The sequence below is a fragment of the Callorhinus ursinus genome, unplaced genomic scaffold (genome assembly GCF_003265705.2).
Source record: "Callorhinus ursinus isolate GAN/ISIS: 27379988/994484 unplaced genomic scaffold, GSC_fseal_2.0 scaffold21, whole genome shotgun sequence".
NCBI lineage: Eukaryota > Metazoa > Chordata > Mammalia > Carnivora > Otariidae > Callorhinus > Callorhinus ursinus.
The window spans coordinates 6058149-6083517 of record NW_027397083.1 but is presented as its reverse complement, the minus strand read 5'-3'; the positions used below and the strand labels follow the sequence as shown (position 1 = coordinate 6083517).

The 25369-nt window shown below is 52.6% G+C and overlaps 1 protein-coding gene across 3 annotated transcripts in view; it reads left to right on the top strand.

Moving 5' to 3' along the window:
• Positions 1-25369, top strand: part of PRDM11 (PR/SET domain 11) — a 79508-nt gene that overhangs the window by 40854 nt on the left and 13285 nt on the right. For 2 of the 3 annotated variants that reach the window (XM_025878795.2, XM_073904713.1), the window contains exon 5: positions 14665-14732. In XM_025878795.2, the coding sequence (XP_025734580.1) occupies positions 14665-14732 (68 nt within the window). Of the gene's footprint in view, positions 1-14664; positions 14733-18669; positions 19092-22087; positions 24327-25369 lie in introns of those variants that run through there. The other variant, XM_073904714.1, reaches the window with a different exon arrangement.

Here is a 25369-nt window from a genome sequence, read left to right as displayed (position 1 = left end):
AGTGCGGCTGCGTTCCAATAAAACTTTATTTGTGAAAGCCAGATGTGAACATCACATAATTTCAAATGCAATTCACATTTCATCTACATTTCATACATAAAATCATATAAATGAAATTAATATGAAAAAACGTTTTTGTAATCATTAAAAAAATGCCAACCCCAGCTGTATAAAAAAGCAGGTTAGGGGGCTGCATTTGAACTGCAAGCAGTAGTTTGCTGACCCCTGCCTATGTCCCCATAATAGAATTATTTTATGCAGGAAATTTAACCGTGAATATGATACTGTCTCAACTGCAATCCATATTCACATCTTCCCAGTGGCCCTGGGGAAGTGGCCTTTACAGTCTGTCCCCCATCCAGGACCCACTCAAGCATCGCACGCTGTGTTTAATTGTCATGTCTCATTAGTCTCCTTTATTCTAGAACAGCTCCCCTGCGTCGTTTTTTTCTCTCTCAGGATATTGACTCTTTGGAGAAGTCCTGGGCAGTTGTTTGCAGAACGTTGCACAGTTTAGATTTGCCTGATTGTTTCCTCTTGATAGATTCAGATTGTAGCTTTTTGGCACGAAGGATGTTGTGTCTTTCTCCCTGTAGATAGCAGGAAGCATGTGAGGTCAGTTTGTCTTATCTTTTACCCAGTGGTTTTAGCATTACTGTTGATGATTCTTGCCTGCATCATCAATTATTATTCATGGTTTAAAATGACTTACATTCGGGGCGCCTGGGTGGCTCAGTTGGTTAAGCGACTGCCTTCGGCTCGGGTCATGATCCTCAGGGTCTTGGGATCGAGCCCCGCATCGGGCTCCCTGCTCCGCGGGAAGCCTGCTTCTCCCTCTCCCACTCCCCCTGCTTGTGTTCCCTCTCTCGCTGTCTCTCTCTGTCAAATAAATAAATAAAATCTTTAAAAAAAATAAATAAAATAAAATGACTTACATTCTACATTTACTACATGATGTCCTTCTGCCAAAAAAAAAAAAAAAGAAAGAAAAAGGTGCTCAACATTCTTCTTCACCCCATCCCTCATTTTTAAAGTTATTTTTAGCATCAGGATGGACTCTTGAATCTTTTTTTTTCTTCTGTGTGTTCTACTCCATTCTTGTCATTATTCATTCTGACGTTTAAATTGCCCTAGATTTGGCCAGCAGGAGCCCATTCAGACTGGCTCCTTGTCATTATTTTCATACTTCTCTTACTTTCTGGTACAAAAAGATGTTCTAGCCATCTCTCCCAGGAGCCCTGATTTGCTTTAGTGGAAATGGTGTGCAGAACTTAATATCCCTGGGCACTAATAAGTGTGTGCATGGCTACTGGGGTCTCCTTGCTTCTAGGCCTGAACTAGGTTTTGAGGGATGAGTTGCAGCAGGGAGCACGGGTGATGTTGAGGGGGGAAAGGTGATAGGGGATAGCGGAAGTACAGAGTATGCTTAGAAGGAAGAGTGGAAGATGATGCTAGAAAAGAGTTGCTTTTCTCATGTCCTAAGATGTGATGGATCCTTAAAACACTATCAATTCAATATCAGCTTTTCCAGGAATAAAAGTATGTACATCAATCTTAAGATTCCTCTTAAGATCAGAAGCATTAAATGGGCTTGCCTTGTATAACTGTTTGACAAATGCTGGTTGTTTGGTTATGAATCACAAACCGAGCCAGAGATTCCCTGCAAATATGTACTATGCTGGTGAACCAATTTTGGCTGGAACTGTCGTTCTCAAAATCCATAATTTTGGAATAGAAGAGCATGAAAAACTCTTCAGAATTGGCCCAGTATTTCCAGTGTGAAGGAGCTCCTAACTTGACCTTCACTATTCCTTGTCTTCTCAGCACTTCTGTGGTGGCGTTTCTCCCCTGTGTCATATTGAGGTGACTTTTTAAGTACATGAATGACCATAGTCACTATGCTGTATGTTGCATAGCCAGGGCTTACTTATTTCACTTTGATCATCTTCACTCCCCACCCTCTGCCTCTGGCAACCACCAATCTCTTCTCCATATCTAGGAGTTCAGCTTTTGGTGTTTTTCTTTCTTAGAGTCCACATATAAGTGAAATCATACGGTGTTTGTCTTTGTACTTATTTGACTTAGCATCATGCAGTGAAGGTCCATCCGTGTCATTGCAAGTGGCAAGATCTCATTCTTTTTCACGGATGAATACTACTCCATTGTATATCTCTACTACATTTTCTCCAACCCTTTATCTTTCCGTGGGACACCTGGCTTGTCTCCACATCTTGGCTGTTGTAAATAACTCTGCAGTGCACGGGGGGGGGGGGGTGCACGTAACTTTTCACTTTAAGTGTTTTTCTTTTTTTTTTTTTAAGATTTTATTTATTCATTTGAGACAGAGAGATACAGAGAGAGACAGAGCATGAGCAGGGGAGAGGCAGAGGGAAAGAGAGAAGCAGGCTCCCAGCCGAGCAGGGAGCCCGATGTGGGGCTCGATCCCAGGACCCTGGGTTCATGACCTGAGCCGAAGGCAGACGCCCAACCATCTGAGCCACCCAGGCGCTCCTGTTTCTTTCTGATAAATATACCCAGACGTGGAATTGCTGGATCACATGGTAGTTCTATTTTTAAGTTTTTGAGGAACCCCCCATGCTATTTTCCGTGGTGGCTGCGTCCATGTACATTCCCAGAGCCGCGCTCAGGAGCTCCCTTCGCTCCACATCCCCCTGGCCGGCACTTGATCTCCCTTGTCGCCTTGATGTTAGCCGTTCTGAAAGGCCTGAGCGGATAGCTCATGGTGGTTTTGATCTGCATTTCCCTCATGGCCAGTGAAGTTGAGCACCTTTTCCTATATCTGTTGGTCAGGTGACTTTTAATGTTCTGGGCGGCGGGGGGGGGGGGGGGGGGGGGGGGCGGGGGGGCGGTGTACCAGTGTTACATTAATCTCATGTCAATGTTACTTGAAAAGGTATAAGCGCAGGTGTATGTGAAACATTTCTTCTGGCTCTTAAACAGCTACAACTCCCAAGGCCGACTTACAAGTACAAAACGAACAGAAGGAGACCAACCAACTTAATTCAAACGAATGAAATCAGTATAATGTGTCGGATGATGTTTCACTGGAACAAAATTGCTGTTTATCGGGTGACCCCTGTATTTTCTCTGTCTCTGTTTGAAACACTGGGGAATCTTTTAGTGCACCTGTTTCCTACCCTTTTCTTTGCCAGAAGGCACCCTGTGCTTATTAAGTGTGCGTTTGCTCTTCTTTCTCTGGCTCACGGCAGATAGCAGTAAGTGGTGTTTTTCTGGTCAGCTGTGCCGTCTAGAAATGCCTCCAAATTCGGTGGCATCGAACTGGGGTTGCACACTTTCTGTGTAAAGGGCCAGATCGTAAATATTTTAGGCTCCGTGGACCCTACATGTCCTCCTCAGTTCTGCCCTTGTAGCGGGAGAATAGTCGGGTGTGGTATGTTCTAGTAAAACTGTTTATGGATGCCAAAATTTGAATTCCATATACCTTTCACAAGGTGAAATATTCTTCCCTTGGTTTATTTCCAGCCACTGAGAAACACACAAACCGTTCTTCGCTGGTAGGCCATCCAACACAGGTGGTGGCTGGATTCCCTTGCAGGCCATAGTTTGCTGACCCGCGGCGCAGAACTGCAGTCTGGCATGCTTGCTCATGTATCTGCTGGCCCATCTGCAGTTCCTCAGTTAGCCTGGAGTGTCTGCTGGTGGCCCATGGGGGGCTGATTTCGCTGGGTGAGGCTGGGCCGCTGGGCCGCAAGCCACGGAGCGAGCTTGTCGCCTCACTGTGGAGCCAGGTCTGCTCCATGTTCTGGGCCCAGGCTGAAGGAGCAGGGGTTCCCTGGGGAAGCTCTTCTCCCGGTCAAGGCAGAGGCCCCAGATGCAACCCCACCCTCACAAGCACATTTCCAGTCTTTGCTTGCTTGGTGTGTGCTAACATCCTATGGGCCAGGTAAGTCACAAGGCTGAAGCCAAGGTCAAGGAGAAGAAGTACCGGCCACCTGTAAGAGAGAGCACAGTGCAGAATCACATGACCAAGGCCCATGGGAGGGTTGGGAATCGGGGCCAAGAATTCAGTCAACCAGAGGTGCCAACCAAGTTACAAGCACAGTACTCTTTGGGACGGAAATCTCCTCGTGATTCCCGTATATTAATTTTTTTAATGAAAACATTGAATTAAAAATTTTTAGAGCAAGCTTTTGGATCTTGAGAACATATCCAAAAACCCTCGTTTTGAGAGACACTAATTTCTAGTGAACTTCCTGGCTTTAATAATAGGGGACTTGGGGTCTTCTGGTGTTCGAAAATTCCTTTAGGATGGGTCTTGTTGGAGCCCGATTCAGCAGCCTTAAACCCCCGGGGAGTCCTCAGCAAAAGCTCGTGAGGCTTGGCCGACAGCAATACCTCTAACAGCCACCAAATTGTTGCTGTTCGTTGGGCACTAAAGGATCTGTGTGCCGTAGCTCTGTATCCTCACAACCATACCAGCGGACAGGGGTACCTCTCCCCCTTTGTCCAGATGGGGAAACTGGGGCTTCAAGGGCCAGATTACTCGTCCAAGGCTGTGCCACTAATCATGGGGTCAGGACTTCTAACCAAAGCTCCAGCTCCTCATCTCCAACCCCATATGCGAATGCCCACATACCATCCCCTTGGTCTTCCCACTCACACGGAAACTCCTGTTTCTCTAGGGAGTACTTTTCGAGCAGATAGTATAACGTGGTTTCTTTCTCCTTGTCTGATGAATATTGGGCAGATTTCTTTTTTTTTTTTTTAAAGATTTTACTTATTTATTTGAGAGAGTGAGCAAGCACGCTCGAGTGGGGGGAGGAGCAGAGAGAGAGGGAGACAAGCAGACTCCCTGCTGAGCGCCCAGTCTGACTTGGGGCTCCATCCCAGGGCTCTGAGTTCATGACCCGAGCCGAAAATCAAGAGTCGGACGTTTAACCGACTGAGCCACCCAGGTGCCCCTTGGCAGATTTCTTAAAACCACTTTATTGTGATATAGTCACATACAACACATTTCACCCATTTGAAGTGTGTGATTGAGTGTGTTTAGTTTATTCCCTGCTGTATGCAGCCACCACCCACCGTCAGTGGTAGGACACCCTCATCACCTCAGGAAGAAACTCTGTCTTTAGATGTCACCCGACCTTGCCCCCTCCCCCCTCTCCCTTCCAGCCCTCAGGAACCACTGATTTACTCTGTCTCTGGAGATTTCCCTGTTCAGATCCTAGGGGATCAGTGAATTCATATGAATGAGTACGTGGCCCTTTGTGACGGGCTTCTTGCACTTAGCTTGATGTTTTCCAGGTGCACCCGTGCTGGGGCAGGTTAGCACTGTGTATGTAGCATTATCGTTCCTTTTTGTGGCCTTGTGACTCCATTGCGTGGACACAACACATTTCGTTCCTCGATTTACCTGTCGATGGACAGTTGGGTTGTTTCGATCTTTTGGCTCTTCTGAACAAAGCTACTATAAACGTTGGTGTGCAACGTTCCTGTGTAGACATGTTTTCTCTTGGGCATCTACCGAGGAGTGGAATTGCTTGGTTAGTGAACTCCATGTTAATGAACTCTGTGTTTAATCATCTGAGGACCTGCCAGACCATGTCCCCGAGCACCTGGACCATTTTGCATCCCCACCAGCCATGTGTGAGGGCAGGTCCCTCATCTCTGTCAACTTTTGCTGTCAGCCAACGTTCTGATTCTAGCCATCCTCGTGGGTATGAGATGCTGTGTCAGTCTGGAGCTTTGCTTTGTTCTCTGCTTTTTTTTTTTTTTTTTTTTCTGACTCTCTCTCGTTCCTTTCTCTGATTATGGGGGACGGAGGTGCTGCTTGTGTTCCGGGTGCCTTCCACATCAGCCCTGTCAGCTGCCTCCCTCCGACCGGTTAACCTGGAAGACCCTTGACATCTGTAGCATATTTAAAGTTTGTTTCTATTTACTTTCTCTCTGTCCACAGGCCCCTTTCTCACATCGCTGCTATTCCAGTCCTTTTGCCCAAGGGCTCAACCCACTGGTTTCACCAAGAGGCAGATTTATTGAGGTTGAGTGTGTCCAGGGTAGCGGGTAGTTGGTCCTGAGGCTGGTAACAAGGCCAGGGGGACCTCAAGTGGACTTGAGTGGGGAAGAGCTGTCTGAGCTGGTTACGGGGCTCTGGACTCAGTCATTCCTACCGCTTGAGGGACGTGCGTCCTGGGGCCAGGCGCTTACTTTCTCGGAGCGCTGGATTCCTTCTGCCTAACATGGGGATCCACCATCTATTGGAACATACCCTTGTAAGTTGTGAGTCTTGAGGCTGGTTGCATGCAGGTGCATAGCAGGTGACGAGCAGATGGCAGATCTCTCTGTTATCTCCAGTTGGCGTCACACGGGCGTGGTGAGTGATACTACAGTATGTAAAACCCGGATGTGGAATTTGGGATTGTATGTGAACACACCTCATTTACCAGGTCTCCAGGCCTTTTTTTGAAATTAAATGAAAGAGTTTTAGAACGATAAAAGGAGGCACCAGTTCCATTATCTGTTAAAAGGGGCGGAGGGCGGGTTAGATCTGGTTCTTGAGCAGCTGGAGTCACCTAGGAAGTTATACTCATATACCAATATTCCCAAAGCGCTGTACACATTTTAAGGGACCTCCCCTTCGCCTTGCCAGAGGCCAGCTGTAGACACCCGGCTAGGAGGCCAGGGCCTAAATAACCTCAGAGGCCCCCCTTCCAGCCCAAGTGTTCAGTTCAAATTCAGGTTCAGGCCGGCCCCTTTTTCGCTCTGCCATTTCAGTTTGCTAGATTGGGAAGTGGCTGGAGAACAGAAGCGTTTGCTGTCTGCCTCCTGGGGTTCTGGGAGGAGCATCTGAGATGTGCAAGAAGTGCTTTGTCAACTGTGAATAGCTCCATAAATCATTTTTGTAACCGCTTTGCTCCAAGAAGAGGTGCAGGGCTGAAAATCAGAATGCTTTATGGATTCCATGGGTTCCTGGAAAGTTGCAAGCAAATCAGGTTTTTTGAAAATCTAATCTCTGCAGCATCCGGTGATGGCACCATTCAGAGGGGCCCAACAGCGAACCCTTAACGGCAGTGGACGTCCTGCCACCAAGCAGAATGTTCCTCTGTATTAAAATGCAGATCTTCACGTAGCAAATCTGCTCAAGCCCACAGCATAACTGGGAATTCTGAGGGGGTCCCCAGGACTTTCCTGGTTGGTTCTGATGGGGTCATCAGAGGGAGCTTGGGGATAATGCCCATCTCTCTGCAGAGTGCTTAAGAGGCGGGCTGTACCAGCAGGGACGGGAGTTTAAACAAACTCTGGCTTCACCACACATTTCTTCTGTGGCCCCAGGCAAATAACCTAGTGGCCCTGAACCTCAGTTTCCTAATCCACAAAATGGGAATCATGATCGTAGCTAGTTCACAGAGTTGTGAGAATCCAGGAAATGGTGTGTCAGAGTCCATGGCACAGGGAAATTTGGTTTGTTTTTGTTTCTAAACTGGCTATATCTTTTTTAAGAAGATTTATTTATTTTAAGGAGAAAACACACTCTTGCACGCGAGCGGGGCGAGGAGGGGCAGAGGGATAGGGAGAGAGAGAATCTCAAGCCGACTCCTTGCTGAGCATGGAGCCAGATGCAGGGCTCGATCCCACGGGGCTCCATCCCACCGACCTGAGCCGAAATCAAGAGTCCACTGATTGGACTCAGTGGTCCACTGAGCCACCCAGGTGCCCTTGAAATGGCTTTTTGAATGGTAGCCACTGGCGTTTCGTTACTGATGTCTTTGTTAATCATCAGCACGGTTGGAAGTAGCACCCTGATCCATATGGGGGCCCAGACTCAGGTTTTGTATTATTTTCTGAGGCTCTAGCCACATAGAATCATACAATCCGAGTTTTAGACAGAATTTTAGAGGTCGTTGAGGACAGAGTGAAGACACCACCTCACAAGAATACTCATTCAGGCCTGTGCCCCCGTAAGTTGTCCTGCCCCCCCCCCTCCTCCCACGTGCTGGTCCTTCCCACATTTGATGACGGCTCTGCTTCCTCTCGCCTCTTCTTCCCCGGGCTAAGGGACCCCCTTACCGTGCCGGCCACCCTTCTTCGGTCAGGCCTAGGTTGTCATCACGGCACAGGGTTCAGAGCCCAGGAGGGTCCTAGAAGTACTGGGTTTAGAGGGGCCAAGGAGTTGACCTTGCAGGATAAGGTGAGGGAGACACTGGGAGACCAGCCTTCTGTGGGCTTGGTCCCGAGCCTCTAGCCCTGGCTGACCACTCCTGGACCATCTCCGTCTCAGGACTGGAGGCCCACAACCTGCTGTCTACTCAAGGTGGCCTGGGCTTCTCCGTGACATGTGACATGGTCTGTAAGCTCTGTGTCATCCTGCCCGCTCCTACTCCTTCTGCCAGAACGCCCTCACCTTCCTCTTCTCCAAGACTTCCTCTTAGATTCCACATTTCCCAGGAAGGTCCTCAACTGACTCCCAGATCCCGGCTTCAGCTCTGAGTTCCCCTTTCCACCGATGTGCCTGCCACCGTGCTGCCCATGGGCTGTCACAGTGGTCTCTCTCCTGTGGCTCCCTGGACTCTGAAGTTTTGTGAGAGCAAAGACATCATTGTCTCCCTGGGCCATCATTTTTTTTATTTTTTATTTTTTATTTTTTTAAAGATTTTATTTATTTGACAGAGAGAGACACAGCGAGAGAGGGAACGCAAGCTCGGAGAGAGAGAGGGAGAAGCAGGCTTCCCGCCGAGCAGGGAGTCCAGTGTGGGGCTCAAACTCAGGACCCTGGGATCATGACCTGAGCCGAAGGCAGACACTTAACGACTGAGCCACCCAGGCGCCCCGCCTGGGCCATGATTTTATCCACAGAGCTGGACACTGTAGCCGCTGCCTCAGTGGTTATCTGTTAAGTGAATGAATGAATGCTCGGTTTGAGAAAATCCTGCTTGGTGGGAAAGATAAGGCCAGAACCATCCCTCAGCAAACCTCCAGATCTGAGCCAGCATCAGAGGCCTGAGGCAGTCCCCCCATCCCTCCCAGCTCCCACCAGTGCCTGTCTGCCCAACGGAAGCCGTAAAAAGGCAGATCACAACAACTCCCACTGCCCAGAATTGATGAGAGCTAACAGTTAGTTTCTTCATTAAGAGACCAGAGATTGTGATTACGGTCATGACCAAAATGCTAATGACAACTGTTTACTGAGTGCCTCCCACGTGAGTCATTACGGCAGGGCTGCAAGGGCTGGCCTTTACCCCATTTTACAGATGTGGAAGCTGAGGCAAGGCCAGTGGAGGCCAAGGCCACTCACTTATAAATGGTGAAGCTGAAATTCTAGCTGATTCCTCTGGCTCCATGGCTCTTAACTACCTGCTGGGTGCTCCTGTTACTGGCTGCAGGGCTTAGAGATGCTTTTCTTTTTCCCCAGGAGAGAGAGGAGCGATCAGAAAATGGTAACAGAGGGGGATTTACATTCTGATACAGTACAGGGTTTTATGAAGTTCCAGGGGAAGGTCCCTGAGGACTGGGGCACCATCTGGGGAGACTGTTGGGGTGTGGATGGTGGGGGGCAGAGCCTGAGCTGCATGTTTTCTCTTTTGGTCTATCTGAGAATTTTAAGCTACAAAGGCAGTATGGCCTTATACATAAATAAAGCAAAAGCCTCATCTTGCTTTCTTCTTTTGGTTTCCTCTAGAGGTAACCAGGGTTGAGAGCTCAAACGGTGTTTCCCACACTTTCTGTGCACATACAAACACACGCTAGTCACCGTGGTGGTGGTTGGGGGTGGGGGACGCAAGCCGATTTCCATGGTGTAAATGCTCCCACCATGGCCCATTTCAAGGTTCCGGCGTGAAGTCACTGAACCGGGCGGTGGGAAGAGGTAGGTGCTAGCAGCTATTCCGTAGCATTTCTACTGTGCAGATACAGTAGATGCCCATTTCCCTCAAGAGCACCGATGATAGTAAAATAGAAGATAATTAGGAAGTGGTAAGCGTTGAGTATTTATTACCTCCAAAGTATCATTTCTTGAATTGTAAGTTTATATAATTAAATTTCTAATAACAGCTGTTTAACAACTGGTTCATGAAATTCTGGAAGATTTCAGAGTCCGTGCTTATTAGCCACTGCCAGCCAGCTTCAGCACACCACTCATTTCCTTTTTCCTAAAATATCAACATTAGATCATTTTTTTTTCTTTAATTCACTTTTTTCTTAAAAGGCTCTTCAGCCAACCATTCATTCGTTCAGCCAGGATTCTGTCCCATGCCATGTGCTATATGGAGGATCTGGGGCCAGGCCACCATCATGAACGGGTGCTTTGTCTTCACTAGCTTATGGTCCAATGAGGGAGACAGTCAATGGCCAAGCTGACAAATGAACACCATCAATGTCAAAACTGCACTGTGCAATTAGGTCTCTAAAAGGAAGTGACAGATGATGTCATAGAGATAATGCTGTGGGGGGCTGGCATGCGGAGGTCAGGAAGTAGCAGGGGAGAGCCTATTTTAGGTTCAGGTCAGGAAAAGCTTCTTCGGAGGAGGAGGTGACAGAAACTGAGACCCAAAACATAAGAAGAGACCAGTCATGTAAAAGTCATTGGGGAGAAAGGTACAAAAGGATATGTTCACTGGGGATATGTTCACTGGGGTATCTGTGAATTGTACAAACCTGCAGAACCATTCTATACATTGTTTCTAGAAAACTCCTTGTGTAGTAAAAATGGGAAGGCTCCCCACCAGCTTCACGATGGTGGTTAACCTTGGAGAGAGAGGGTGAAGTTGGAGGCAGAGATGGTCTTCAGCTATGTCGAGGTGTTTTCTTGAAGCGAGCAAGGCAGGGGACGGATACGGCTGGAGGTCATTTTTGTTGGCGGCCACATTATTCTTTATAATTTCTGGATGCATGAAAAATTCTGTGATTGTTAATTTTTTAAGAGTGGGGCAAAGAGGTTGTAGGCAGTGAACCATCCAGTGTAAAGCCTCACTGTCAGGTGCTGTGGCCACAGCACATGAAGGGGAAGAGGGAGGCCCACGTCGGGGAGGTCCGCAAGCACGGGCCTTGGAGGCTGTGACCACGGGTGCAGATTTTATTGTAAGTGCTGCAGGTGATCCTGGGTGAGTGACGTGAGGTGCTTTACATCCATAAAGATGACAGTCGCTGCTGGAAGAAGAACATGGAGAGTGCAGAGCACCATCAGGGGAGGGAGTTAGAGTCTCCTGTAGTTGTCTGGAAGAGAGCTAATGGCTCAGACCAACATGGAAGCAGGACGCGGTGGAACCAGAGGGGCAGTTTTGACATCTGATGGCAGGACTCGCTGAGAGATTGGATGGGACGGGGGGCGTTGAGAGGGCAAGGGATGAAGGGTAACTTTCTTTGTTTTTGTTTTTGTTTTTAACAGCTTTTTCAAGATATAATTTATGTACCATACAGTTCACCGATATTAAGTGTGCCATTCTTTGGTTTTTGGTAGTACGAATGGCTTTCTTTTTGAAACCTGAGTAGATAGTGGTTTCAGATACTGTGATGAGGACAGTAGGAGGGGAACAGGCGTGGGGGTGGGGCCTGGGGGGGTTACATTGGGGGAGGTAAGTTTGAGGTGCCCGTGAGACAGCCAGGAAGGGAAGTCACATGGGAAGTCAGATAGTCTCAGCTGGGGCTTGAGGTGAAGATTGTGAGTAATGAACAAGTTGAGAGTCTGGAGGTAGATGTGAATATCCAGAGAAAGAGTATGGGTAAAGAAGGTGTGTGTGGAGGGGGCAAAGGGGCTTCTAGTCCAGATGCGTTGAGAGTTCATGCTTTGACCAATCCCCACCCTTTTTTTCCCAAACATTACAGTGAGAGTCAAAAAAAAAAAAAAAAAAAAGCCCCCGCCCCAAGACCAAATCGCTAAAACTAATGAAGACAATGTTAAAAAGACAGCCTCTGAATATCAATGACAAGTGAATTCACTCTAAAATGAAAATTGTATTCTGAAAACGAATTTAAAATAACTGTTTAGGATCCATATCAGGAATAGGTTTGACTGTGAGTAACTAAGATTCTAAATAACAGTGGCTCAAGCTAAATGGGAGTTAAATTTTCTTTTATGAATACACTCTAGGCCTGGTGTTGTGGCTCTGTCCCACTAAGCTCTCAGGGAACCAAGCTCGACCCCAGTTCATCACTATCTCAGTGCTTGGATTATCCTCATAGTTTAAGTTGGTTGCTAGAACTCCAGCCATTACATCTGCATTCCAGGCAGTAGCATGGTGGAAGGGCATCTATCAGCTGTCTTTTGAAGAAGTTTTCAGGAGACTGACACATGACAGTTCTACCTACATCCTATTGGCCAGAACGTAGCTAACAGAGAAACTAAGAAATGTATTCTGTTTTTTTTGTTTAAGTTTATTTATTAATTTATTTAGTAATCTCTACACCCAACATGGGGCTCTAACCCATGACCCCAAAATCAAGAGTTGTATGCTCCCCTGACTGAGCCAGCCAGGCACCCCAAAATGTATTCTGTTCTTACAGGTAGCCAGGTGCCCAATTATAATCCAGGAGTTCTGTTACCATGGACAGAGGAAATAGTAGATAATGAGGGATAATTAGCAGTCTCAGCCTTAGGATCCTTGAAGAAATAAAGGAAGGACAACACGCATTAAAAAGAACAAAACAGTGGATTTTTGTTTGAATTTAAAACCTCTGCTCTTAGATATCATTAAGAGAATGAATAAACAAGCCTTAGATTAGGAGAAAGCATTCGTAAATCATATGTCTGATGATGGACTGGATCCAAAATAATATTTTTAAAAAACTCTCAAAACTCAATAATAAGGAAAAAACAACCAATTTTAAAAATGAGCAAAGATTCGAATAGACTCTTCGCCAGAGAAGATATGCAGCTGACAAGTAACTGCACGAAAAGACGCTCAACATCATTAGTCATCAGAGAAATAAAATTAAAGCCACAATGAGATACTGCTTCATGCCTATCAGAATGGCTAAATGAAAAAGACTGTCCACACCAAGTATTGGCGAGGATGTGGACCAGCTGGTGGGTCCATACGCTGTTGTATGGGAATGTAAAATATTGCAACCGCTTCGGAAAAACAGTCTAGCAGTTTCTTAAAAGTTACACATATACTTACCATGTGACCCAGGCATTCCCCTGCGAGGTATTTGCCCACAGGAGATGTGTGTGTCTACAGAAAGACTTATAACTGGATTCTGTTAGCAGATTTACTTGTACTAGCTAAAAACTAGACAGAACCCAAATATCCATTAAGAAGTAGATAAAAAAGCAAATTGTGGCACATCCAAACAATAGAATACTGCTTTGCTTCCCACCACAAAGGAATGAAGTCTGATACACACATCAATAGGGACAAATCTCAAGATAATTGTGTTGAGAGCATGGCTTCTATTTGATATCATTTATATAAAATCCTAGAAAATGCAAAGCAATTTATGGTGACAAGGAGAAGCTCACTAGTTGCCTGTGGACTGGGGATGGGAGGGATGGAGAGAGGCAGGAGGGGACGATTCTGGGGCACAAGGAATGGATGTGTTTGTTTTCTTGATTGTGGCGATGGGTGTGAACAGTCGTTAAAGTTTATCAAATGGTACATTATATGTCAGTTATAGTTCAGTAATGCTGTTGGGAAAGGGAAACAGAAGGAACGTGACTTTGTGAAACAGAGAGGTGGGATGAAGAAATGAGGGATATGAAGACTTTGGGAATGAAAAATATTCATTGCATTAAAATTGCTTATTTAAAAAGAAAGGAAGAACGTTAATACGTGGATAGATTTTCGACTGGACACGGTCAAAGAGAGAATTAGTGAACCGGAAGAGAGTTCTGAGGAATATTCTCAGAGCACTGCCCAGAAAAAGAGAGAGAGAAAAATAGACAAAGGTAGTTAAAAGACATGGGGGATAGTCCCAAATATGTTTAATAGAAATTCTACACGAAGACACTGGAGAAAATGACTGAGAAGCTGTACTCAAAAACTTAAGAGTTTCTCAGAATTTTCCAGAATGGAAGAAGAGATATGTCTTCACCAAGGAATATGCTCATCGAGTAATGAGAATTTTAAGGAAGTAAATACTCCACTTCAAAACCACAGAGGGAAATTGCATTAAATCAAAAATGAAGGGAAAGTCTTAAATTTTACCCTCGACAGCGTATCCACAAAAGAGTAACAGTAGCTTCCTGAACAGCCTGTGGCAGCCTTTTGGGCAATCTTCCAGGGGCTGAAAGAAAATTAAACAGTCTGCTTCAAACTCCATACCCAGCTGAACCCTGATTCAAGAGCAATGAGGAAATCAGGACATTTTACAGAAGTGAAGGGCCCAGCCCAGCCCTGCGGGGCTTGACCAGTTCAAGGTTGGGGAGAGGAGGAAGCCCCTCTCACATGTGCTTGGTCATCCAGTGATGGCCTCTGTTTCTCACAGAAGCTAGAGGGAGAGAAGAAGGGCTGGATCTAACTTCCAGCGTTGCAGTGCGGGGCTCCTGGAAGTGCTGCTCATCCACCATGTTCCCAGTCTTCTGTTAGGACAGGAGAAGGAGATGGGATTCCAGGCCCCAGCTCGGTTTTCAGTCCTGCATCGTAGCAGGAGGGCAAGCAGAAGGGAGGGAGGCCCTGGCTTGGGGAGGAGCCCAGGGACATGAGAGCCTCTCGAGGGTAGAGCCTTCTAGACTCTCTCTCTGTCTTCCAGATTGTGGACAAGAATAACCGCTACAAGTCCATAGATGGGTCAGATGAGACTAAAGCCAACTGGATGAGGTGAGTCCTGCTTTCTGCTGATTTCCCGGGAGCCTTGCCCAAACTCCGGAAAGGAAGTCAAGGGAGTGTGCTGGGGCCTATGAGGTCTCCAGTGGTGGAGGCCCCTGAAGGCCCCGGGACTGCTGTTTGCAGGGTTTGGGATGTGTAGAGCTCTGGGGGACCCTCTGGCTTCTCCAGCCTTCCATCGGGGGGCTCTGGAGGAGGCCTGTGGGTTACAGAGGGACCCCTAACGTCTGCACATTTGTCTCTGTGTCTGGAGTGCCCGGGGCCCCCAGCTCTGGGCAGCATTGCCGCCACGGAGGGGGGCGTCCCTCCACCTGGGACTCCGACCCCTCTCACAGGGCTGGCTCCTGCCGGAAGGGTACAGGACTCACCCCAGTGCAGCTGCCAGCACTTGTTGAAGTGGCCCCATGGAAAAGGAGGCTTCTGGCACAGTCTCTAGCTCAGTTTTTGATGGTACTTGCTGCCCGGGCATGAGTACTTTTAAGAGTGGTTTTACTGTCGTGCCGTGTTTGGGACAGAAGTTTGCACCAGGAGGATCCTTCCTGGCCAGCCAGAGAGAGCAGGAGACTGGCCCAGGGCTGCCCAGGGGTGGCTGGACTGAGCCTGGAACTGAGGACTCAGCCCACAGCTCTCCTGTTGGCTCTGTGCTGCTGGCCCGGGCAGGGGTGCCAGGGCCCTGCCCAGAGGGGTCTGTGCGCTGTGTGGGAGGTCAGACTTGCACTGGCACCTCCTTGGTGCCCCTCTCTGGGCCCCAGAAGGGGTGACGGGGTGTGGATCCGGGCTGGGAGGGATAGGAGGGCCTCGGGTGGGGCCCTCTGTGGGCGTTTGTGTGGTTCTGTGACCTGTGGCGGTGGGGGGATGCTGGAGAGGTTGTGCTCAGAGGGAGGGCAGTCAGGAACTTTCTAAGAGAGCGTTTGCTGTACTTCAACTCTGCCCACCTTCCAAGCAAATGAGGAGAAGTTGGTTGGAGGTGGGGAGGCTATGGTGAGGTCTGCTGTCCCTTTCCCCGGAGCCTTCCTGCCCACCTGTGCTCCCCACCTGAGAGCTGCGGATGGGGGGCTGGGAGGGCGAGAGGGGCTGCAGCTTACACTCTCCAGAGCACACTGGGATTTGTCCTCTTATTTGTCGGGGCGGCTCTTCTCACTGCCCCTTAAGAGGGGCAGAAGCAGAGGTGCCCAGGGACAGGTGGACCCCTCCCTCCAGCCCCCTTTCACATCATCTGGTGCGCTGGTGCCCTACAGGGGGCTCCGAGAAGGCCACAGGCACACTCCTAACCACCTTCTCCCCGACCACCCGGTGCGAGTCAGCTCGGCCCTTGTAAGTCCCCACCCACTTGCAGAACCGATCGTGTAACGGGGTGCCCTCGATGGACTGGCCCTCCAGGTCCTCCCAGGACTCCCACCTTCCACCGTGGAAATTGTTTTTTTTTCTACTGCCATTGTCAAATGAAGGCACAGATAATGTGCTGCAAGGGCCCAGATGACAGAGCAGGGGGTCTTTGAGCTGGGCCCTCCCAGGGGCCAGGATTGCATTTGAGGGCACTGTGACCAGGGACACAGAAGTGGGGACCAGACCACCGGCCTGGGCTTCTGTTCCCTGTGGCTCCCGTCTGGCTCTAGGCAAGCAAAGGAGCGTGTGTCTGAGTGCAGTCTGGCTTCAGGGCCTTTCTGCACCGTTGCTTCCGAGGCTCCAGAAGCTTTGCAGGCCAAGCGGATTCTGTGCCTCGATGCCACCCATTACTGATCTTTCACCCTGGGGACAAGGCTTTACCACAACCCTCGGGAAAGACATCATCTGAGCTAACTTAGCGATCATCCGACACCCCAGAGATTCTGACTGCATCGGGCCGAGGATGAGCCCACGGTATTGGTATTTCTAAAGCTCTCCATAGCGAGTCTGACATGCTGCTCTTGAGAACCTCTCCTCTGTTCTGCCCTTCCTGCTACAGCGGTAACACTGAGGTCCAGAACAGGGCAAGATCTTATGCAAGATCATGCCGTCAGGGGCGGAACCAGGACTTGAACCTGTCTCTGGACTTCTGGGCCCGTATTCTTTCTGCTTGTGTACAAGGGCCCAGGCAAAAGCATGGCCTCCTGGGCTGTGGGTGGGGTGGGTTCTGCTTCTGCTGCCTTGCTGGCCTGGGGTCTGTCCCCAGCCCCTCCTGTCCTGTCTGCCAGCTCCATTCTGATGCAAGATGGCCCCAGGGCAGTCACAGCTGCTGGGGCCCCTCTCATTCAACACTCAAGGAGTAGGTGGGGGTTGGGGGTGTGGTTTGTTGCCACGGAGCTGTCCCTCTGGTGGTAGTTGGAGGGGAAAGCCAGTTCATGCTGGGAACCTGCCTTTCCCCTTAATGTATAGCTTCCTTTTGCGATAGCTCACTCCTGTGTGCAGACATCTTCTCTTGTACTGTGACAACTTAGGGTCTTGTGCGGGATTGGATGGAGTTGGTGAGTTTTTTCAAAAAATTAAGTGGTGGGCCGGGAAGAGAACGGGCATCAAAGTAATGAGTGTTGACTTTACGGCATCCCTTTGCTAGAGGCTCTGCATTCATGAGATCGGTGGTCTGAAACCAGGGGCTGTTTTGCCACCCGCCATGTTGGGTGGTCACAGGTCTGCGAGTAAATGCCAAGGATGCTGAGAAACATCCTACATGGCCCGGGACACCCCTTCCCACTCACAAAGAAGTTTCCAGCCCCAAATGCCAATAGTGGTGAGACTGAAAAACCCCTCAGGAATTCCTCCTGGCAGCCCTGGGAAGCGGCTCTAGAATTAGCACCCTCATTTGATAGAGGGGGAGGCGGGTTTGCGCAGGAGACTCGGCGTCTAGCTCCAGGTCACTCTGAGTGAGTGAGGGTGAGTGACGATGTTGAGGGGCCCGGGCCTCTGGCACTGTCTTGGCTTGGTAACAAAGCCCCAGCCTTCCTTTACCCTGAGCCATGGTGTTCTGGGTAGGTGGGGTGGGGAGGTGAGGGCTGAAGGATCTTTGTGCCCCCTAGCCTCTCGCCGCGGTTGCGGGGAGCAGCCGGAGGAGTGACTCGGGCTCCGGGTTTCTCCTCCGCACTTTGGGTTCCTCTCTTGGGTGGTTCTTGCTCAAGGTTTCAGTCAGTCAAGCAGCCCCTGGCTACTCTGCAGATGGAAGCCAAGGTCACTCCTGGCCTCCGTCAGAGCGGAACTTGTCTCCCTGTGGGCGCTCACGGACTGCTCCCGTTCTACCCCTGAGCGGCCTAAAGGCCACAGCGGCCCACCCCAGAAGAGCTGCTGCTAGCCAGGACTGTAGTCGAGGGGAGCCTCCACACACCCAGAGGTGGAGGCCTGGGGGGCACTTGGGAGCCAGGGAGGGAGACGAAGAGAGCCACAGGACAGAGTGAGCTTTCTGTGACCACACCCTAATCACGGGCGTCACCAGCAAGGCCACACACCGGGAAGCCCGCTGTAAATAGTCGCCCTGTTTAAATATTCTTCCTGCGAGCCATCTGTAGAGGCAATGGCCTGCTCCTAACCCCAGTAAGGACCCTTTGTTCCTGTGGAGGGCTTTAAAGCTCTCGGACATCATTCTGCTTTCCCCTCCCTCGTAACGACCCCGAGGTCTGTGTGCTTGTTACTCCTGACCCGGCCGGGGAGAGGGTTCTGGAAAAGGCTGAGTGCACAGCCCGGGCTCTCCCAGCTAGCCAGGGCTAAGGCAGGGCCCGCCACCGAAGGCGTCTGACTCGGGCCGCGCTCCCACCCACTGCGCCGTACCTCTCCTGCCCTCCTGCCCTCCGAGGAGTAGGGGAAGGGGCCTCTCGCTAGAAGGAGGGTGTGGTGGTGGTGAGCGGGCGAGGGTGCCCAGGTGCCTCCTGGCTCCCCAGCTGGGGGCCGGCAATTAGGAAGGAGGAGAACCACCCGCCCTGACGGTCATTTACCCAATTGTGCTTTGTGGGATATTCAACCCAAGGAATGTGGCGCCCCTGGCTGAGCGCAAGAGGAAACCCAAGTTCTCCAAGGAGGAACTGGACATTCTGGTCACGGAGGTGACCCACCACGAAGCGGTTCTCTTTGGGAGGGAGACCATGCGGCTGTCCCATGCCGACAGGGACAAGATTTGGGAAGGCATAGCTCGGAAAATCACCTCCATCAGCCAGGTCCCCCGCTCCGTCAAGGACATTAAGCACAGATGGGATGACATGAAACGGAGGACCAAGGACAAGCTGGCCTTCATGCAGCAGTCCCTGTCAGGCCCCGGGGCTGGGGGCCGGGCCCCCACCATTGTGCTCACTGCCCACGAGAGGGCCATCGAGTCAACCCTGCTCACAGCCCGTTCCGGGCACAGCTTCCCCAGGGCAGAACTGGATGGCACCGACAGCCCCTCGACCAGCTGTGAGTACTGCCGGCCTCCCCTCCCTGGACCCCCGCTGCCTGCACCCCTGCCTCTTCCTCCTTCTCGGCCATTCCCCCCTTCCCTCGCTTTTTTCTGTCCTTCTCTGTCTCATCCAGTCTTGCCATGCACCCTTCTCTCCTCTGGCTCTGTCTTCTCCGCCCCTTTCCGTTCATTCATTCTAGAATACTTCCTGAACTCTGTGCCAGGAGCTGTGCTGGGACCTGGGAAGACAGAGTTGTATATGTAAAACCTACACCGGCCCTGCTCTTGGGTTGTCCCTAGACTCATGGGAATACATGAGCTTTAAGTCGTTGTATGAGGACAGTCGTAAGGCAGGGCTGAAGGGTGGACGCAGGAGGTCCTGAGAGCGGCGCTGACTTCTGGGCGCACGACCGCGGCCACCTGCGCAGTGTCCCCCGGGCTCTGCGCGCACAAGGCACCATGCTGGCTTTAACGCGTTGCTCTTCCCTTCCTGAAGTTCCTAATAGCCTTTGAACAAGGGGTCCTGCATTCAAATTTTGCATTTGGCCCTGCCAGTTCCGTAGCAGCCCTGTCTGAGGGCCAGGGGCTGAGGATCTGGCTCTCCCCCCCTGCTGGGGGGGGTGGCGGGGAGTGGAACTGAGAGGCGCAGGGTGAGTAAGAGTTAACCGGGCCTCAGCGTGGGGCGCGGGGAGGGGAGCGGGGAGCCTCCAGGCCCAGAACTGCATGTACAGAGGCCCCGCATCAGGAAGGCGCTTGGCACGTTCCAGGACAGAGAGGAGCCAGGGAAACCCAGTGTAGCAGACGCGGGGGAGGGGGTGCGGGAGGAAGCCAGCCAAGTCTTCAGGGCCCAGGCCATGGTTGGCGGGGGGTTGGGGGGGGGAATCATTCCTTTCTTTCTCTCTCTCTTCCTAACGTCTTTACTTCTGTGTTCTTTTGCTGAGCCTCTGCGCCATGCTGCCCACTCCCACTCCTCACGGCCCTCTGCCTCTGTCTTCCCCACTAAGGCTCTGGTGAGATCTGCCCCTCTCACCAGGTCTGCTCCCCGTCCCTACTGTGCCCACGCCCCCCTCCACATCTCTTCTGCCCCATTCTCCTGGGCTTCCTGTGTCCTGGGATGGACTTGGATGCCAGGGGCCCGACTGTGGTCATCTTTGGGCCCAGCAGCTTATAGTTGGGGCTGTGGTTCGAGCTGGGGCTCCCCTGAGGGGGGGAGCAGTCAAGACCCTTCCGTGCTGGGGCTGCACCCCCTTCAGTTCTTACTTCTGCACACACCCACCGCCCACCCTCGGCCCACAGTCCCAACGGGAGCCCGGCCTCTGAGAGATGGAGCAGGGCGGGAGGACTCCAGGGAAGTCAGCGGCTGGCCAGCCCCGGGAAGGTGGTTCACAAAGACCCTGCTTCCCTTCCAAGGCCCCTTGCTGTTGGGATTGGGATTGTGCTAATTTCCTGTTTGGCTAGGGCTCCTGACAGGTGGCCATTCGGAGTCAGTTCTTCAGGACTCAGAAAGGAACAGAGACCATCAAGTCTGACTTCCTTGCTGTGTAGACAAGGCAGCTGAGTTCCAGAAGCAGAGGTGGCCCCCGAGCTAGGTTCAGAACCAGGACTCGAGCCCCGGTCCTGCCAGCTCCCTGTGAATCAGTGTTTTGCTAAGTTTCAGGGTGATTCAGCCCAGTTTTGAGAAAAAGAAGGGGGCCTAGAACCCAGTGAAGTCCATTCCCTAAATCCTGCCCTGCTCTCTCCTCCATCTCCCTAAGACAGAAGGTAATGAGGTTACCAAATGTGACCTGGGCTGGGCAGGGGGCCCAGGACCCCTCCCCTGCAGGCTCGGCCAGCCCCCTTTTCCCGGCCAGCCGACCAGCTGTTAGAGCACGAGGCCAGGGGCTCTGTGGAAGGAGGCCCTAGAAGGAAGGGAGCAGTATCACCTCAGCCCCGCCCTCTCCTTCCAGCCCTGCCCCGCCAGAATGGGGGTCCTGGGATCCCGGGGGCGGGGGGATGGCAGCTGTCCCACCAGGTGTGGTTATGAGTAACTGGGCTCTTTCCCAGCCAGCCCAAGGGAGGCCCTGGGACCCTGGGGAGGTGTGCGTGCGGCTGGGGGCAAGATGAGTCTGTCTGTCCTCCCCGTCACCTCCCCTGGGGGTGGTTCTGAATTTAGCCCCTCTGGGACAGGCAGGGAACCTGTATATCTTTTATTCTTGCCATGGGAATCAGCTCCTAACTTTGCTCCCAAGAGAGCCGAGGCCGGCATGTGCAGGGGCTGGGCCCCTTTCCCTGTGACTGGCTGCAAGGGGGAGCCATCTGTGTGAGGGCGCCTGCCAGCTATCAGACACTCCTGGGTGGCCCACCTGGAGGGTCGAGGTGGCTCTCTTGCTCTGCACCCTCCAGTCTGGTCACCCCCACACCGCCCCGTGCCTCCCAGCTCCAGCCAGGCGGCCGCCCTCTGCGCTCACTTAGAGCTGCAGATTCTTGCCAGGCCACAAGGGGGCCCAGGCAAGGCGGCCTCGGCCGCTCCGAGCGCCTCTGGGCAGGTGTGGCTCGTGAGGCTTTGCCAAGCTCCTTCCTGTCCGCTCTTGTTTAGTTTCCTTGACAACCCTGCTAGGTGGGCAAGTGGTTGGGTAGGTGGACAGGGCAGGTACCATCCTTGCTCTGCCGAAACTGAGTCACAGAGAGATGAAGGGAGCCACGGGGTCCACCTGCCACTGTCACTGGGACTGGGCTCTCCAAGTCTCCTGACCTGGGCTCTCCTGCAAGAGTGGTGCCGTTCCTGCAAGAGGAAGGGGGCCTGGGCAGTACTCACACCCACCCTACTCCCCAGGGGCGCCTGGCCCGCATGCCTCAGGGATTTGGGGAGCAGGGGCGTCTCTGTGGGTGGGTGGGGAGCAGGCAGGTGCTGAATGAGGCTCAGGGGTGGCAGGGCAGGGGGACTGGAGAGTGACTTGGGGGTGGGCCCAAGCCCAGGGCTGCCCCCTTTCTCTCTGTTGTAATCATTTGCCCTTCTTTGTTTCTGTCCCCCAAGATGATGAAGATGAGGAGGCCCCCGGACCCTCGAGGCAGCCTCTGCGGGTGCCCCTGCAGCGGTCCGCGGAGGAAGAGGCCCACCTGGCCAGGCCTACCCTGCTCCGCTCCTCCTCCTCCTCAGACCAGTCTGAGATGGTGGGGCCCAAGCCGGAGTCCCTACCCCGGCCCTCACCCCAGGCCCAGGCCACCTGCAGGACCCCTCGGCCACACCCCAGCGCGCCCAGCACGGGCCTTGACTGGCAGCTCCCCCATGCCCACGTCCAGCAGACTGAGGCGTTCCAGCAGATCTGCCGGGAGCTGGTGACCGTGCACCGGGACATGGCAAACAGCATGCACGCCATCGGCCAGACCATGGCTGAGCTGACCAGCCGCGTCGGTCAGATGTGCCAGACGCTGACAGAGATCCGGGATGGAGTTCGGGCAGCTCAGCGGGGGCCCGACGGGGTAGCCCCCACGGGCTCGACCCCTCAGGCTGAGACCCCCCCGGCAGAGCCCCCGCAGGCTCCCCCGGCATCGGCCCCTGCACGGACTACCAGGTCTCGGAAGAGAAAGCACAATTTCTAACCCAGCCAGTCTACAGGAGGAGGAAGAGAGATGGAGGACGGGTGTCTGGCCTCGAGACAGGAGCCAGTCTCTCATGTCTGGGACCGATGACCCCTGTAGGATACCGGGGAGACTGCCATCTCCTCCCCACGCGCAGGTCGGCGGCCCTGGGCTCCAACAGAGTGTGCATCCAGCCCCAGGCCCTCATCTTTGGCCGATGCCGAAGATGTGGGCAAAGTTGCCTGCCTGACGCTTGCTTGTGCCAGAGCGGCGGCCTCCTCCTGGTCTGCGCCCCCGGCAGCGGGCCTCGTGGGGAAGAGGGTAGCAAGAGCGGGGAGCATCTGAATGGAATCCTGCTTGCCAACCTCAGGGCTGCCACAGCCGCCTCCCACGCCCTGATTCTGCTGCTTCCGAAGGGGGTGAAGCCTGAGGATGGGCAGGGGGAGCCGAGCCCTCCCAGGAGGGGCCCGTCCTCTCCTTCCCCAGGGCTCCGAGTGCGGCGGGTGGTGCCCTTGCCTTGGCCTTCCGCTTGCCCTTGCGGTGCGTGTGCTCAGCTGCTGTGCTTGCCTTTTGTGTGGAATGGGGAGAAGAACGGGGTGGCGTCGGAGGAAGGAGGAGGTACCCTGGCGTTCGTAGAGCACCTTACGCTTTTCCTGCATTTGCAGATGTGTGATCTCAGTGGGTTCTCGGGACAGCCAGAGACACGGCCACGCCCGGTCCTCCTGTCACCGTTATGACCAGCATCGCCTGCATTTCACAGATGACAGATGACACAACAGTTAGTCGGCGGGGGTGGGGGGAGGGGGGGCGCCAGGCCCGGAAGTCAGGTCTGTGGATTTGCCCGGCTCCCCCCCGCCCCCCGGGTCAGAGGCCAGATCCGGAGTTGAGAGGGGTGTTGCTCCTTGCCTCCGCTCTCCTGGGTGCCCGTGGGAGGCAACAGCAGTATTTAGGAGGTGAGTCCCCGACCCCGCCCTGGCACTAAGGCCAATGGCCGGGGTGCGGGGGAGAGGCAGGGCCCAAGCCTCGGTACCTGCAAGGTGACTCCTCCTCTGGCTTCTAGAAGAGCCCAGCAGGGTCCCTGTCCCATCCAAGTTCCAGCATGCCTTGCCTCCGCTTGCTTGGGCTGCATATGCATCAGCTACACACATCTCTAGCTTCACGTTTCATGTGGGAGTGCGGAGAGACAGCCAGGTTCCTCGAGCCAGCGAGTGAGGTGGGGTGGCAGTTGCAAGCTTAGCTCTGACCCAGGTGTAGCTCAGCTCTGTGTCCTCTTTGCTCCCTGGCCTGAGGCTGACCCCAGCAGAAGCTCCCCCCCCGCACCCCCCCGCGCCCCTCCCCCCGGCCCACCGTCTCCCACGTCTGCCCCCTAGAGCCATGGTGGGGGCCGGGAGGGCCACTCTCCCCAGTGCCTGCTGTGGCTGTTTGTGGAGCGCCGCTTCTAAACCCAGACCACGCTTTGTCCCATGTCGAGAGCGTGGGGGACACCTGCAATGTCCCTGTGTCCTCAGCTCCATCTCCCCACTCTGTGGTTCTTTGGGGGCTCCTGCTACCCCAGACCGAACACTCCCCTGTCCGACAGCCCAGTGGCTTGATTATCGCCCGGCATTCCCCTGCCTTCCAATGCTGGAATCCAAGATTGCCTTCCCAAGTCTTTTTGTTAAGATGGCAATAAAAAGAAATTGATCTCACACTTGGAACGCACCCGGTCTCCAGGATCTTTCTTTGGTGTATATTCTCTTTCTTCGCTTCCTGTGAAAACCTCGAGGCCCCCAGAGCAGGGCTTAGATGACTGAGGGAAAGCATGCCGGCCAGAGGGGCTCCAGCGCCGTCGGCATTTCCCGAATCCGAAAGTACTCAGATGCCCTGTGTCGGGGCGCCGTGCTAGCTAGCCCTGTGAGGGAAAGGACGGAACCGAGGAGCGGAGCGAGACAAAGCAGCCACATAGGAAACCGTGCAGCCATGTTTAAAGTCTCTGCACAGCACAAGCAGGACGTGGCTGAGTGAATTTTACCTTCTGCTCCCTAAAAAATGTTAGGGGTCCTGGAAAAAGAAAAGTCACCATCTCTGGCAGGAGACTCCAGAAGGATCAGGGGCTATCCATTTGCCAGTGTACTTCAGGGACCAGCCTGAGGCATGAACTTTTTGGGGGGACACCTCCCCACTGATCCTGGTATCTGTCTGTCACAGGCAAGACCCTGCCCTCCGAGAGCTGAGGCTTTCAAAGTAACCAGAGCGGGTCCTCCGGGTCCCTTTGGGAGTCTCCTTAGAAGAGAAGGGGCCTCCTAACCTGGGCGTTACTCCCAGTCACACAGAGAGGTCCTCCCAAGCAGGAAATCCCCAAGTCCTGACCAGGGATCTATCTCCTCTCTGGAAGGTTCCAGCCCGCCCTTGACCTCCTGGGACCCAGGTCATCCTCTTCTGTTCTTGGCCGAAAAGCATGGCCATGGAAATCAAACTTATCCGATTTCTGCCACAGGCAAAGATACTGTGAAACTGGGCCCAGGGTCTTCTGCAGCCTGGTCTCTAGGTGCTGACCAGTAACTGGCAGACCCCTCCCTCTGGTCCTGGGGAGGGAAGGGATCAAGTTGGAAGCAAAGGGGACAGAGAGATGAAGAGCCTGTGACCTTCAGATGAAATTTCTGTAGTTTCTTTTTCTTGGCTTCGGTGGGGATTGTGCGTCTAGCACATCAAAACAGGAAGGCGAAACTGGGGCCAGTGGTTAGAAGTGAATTTCAGT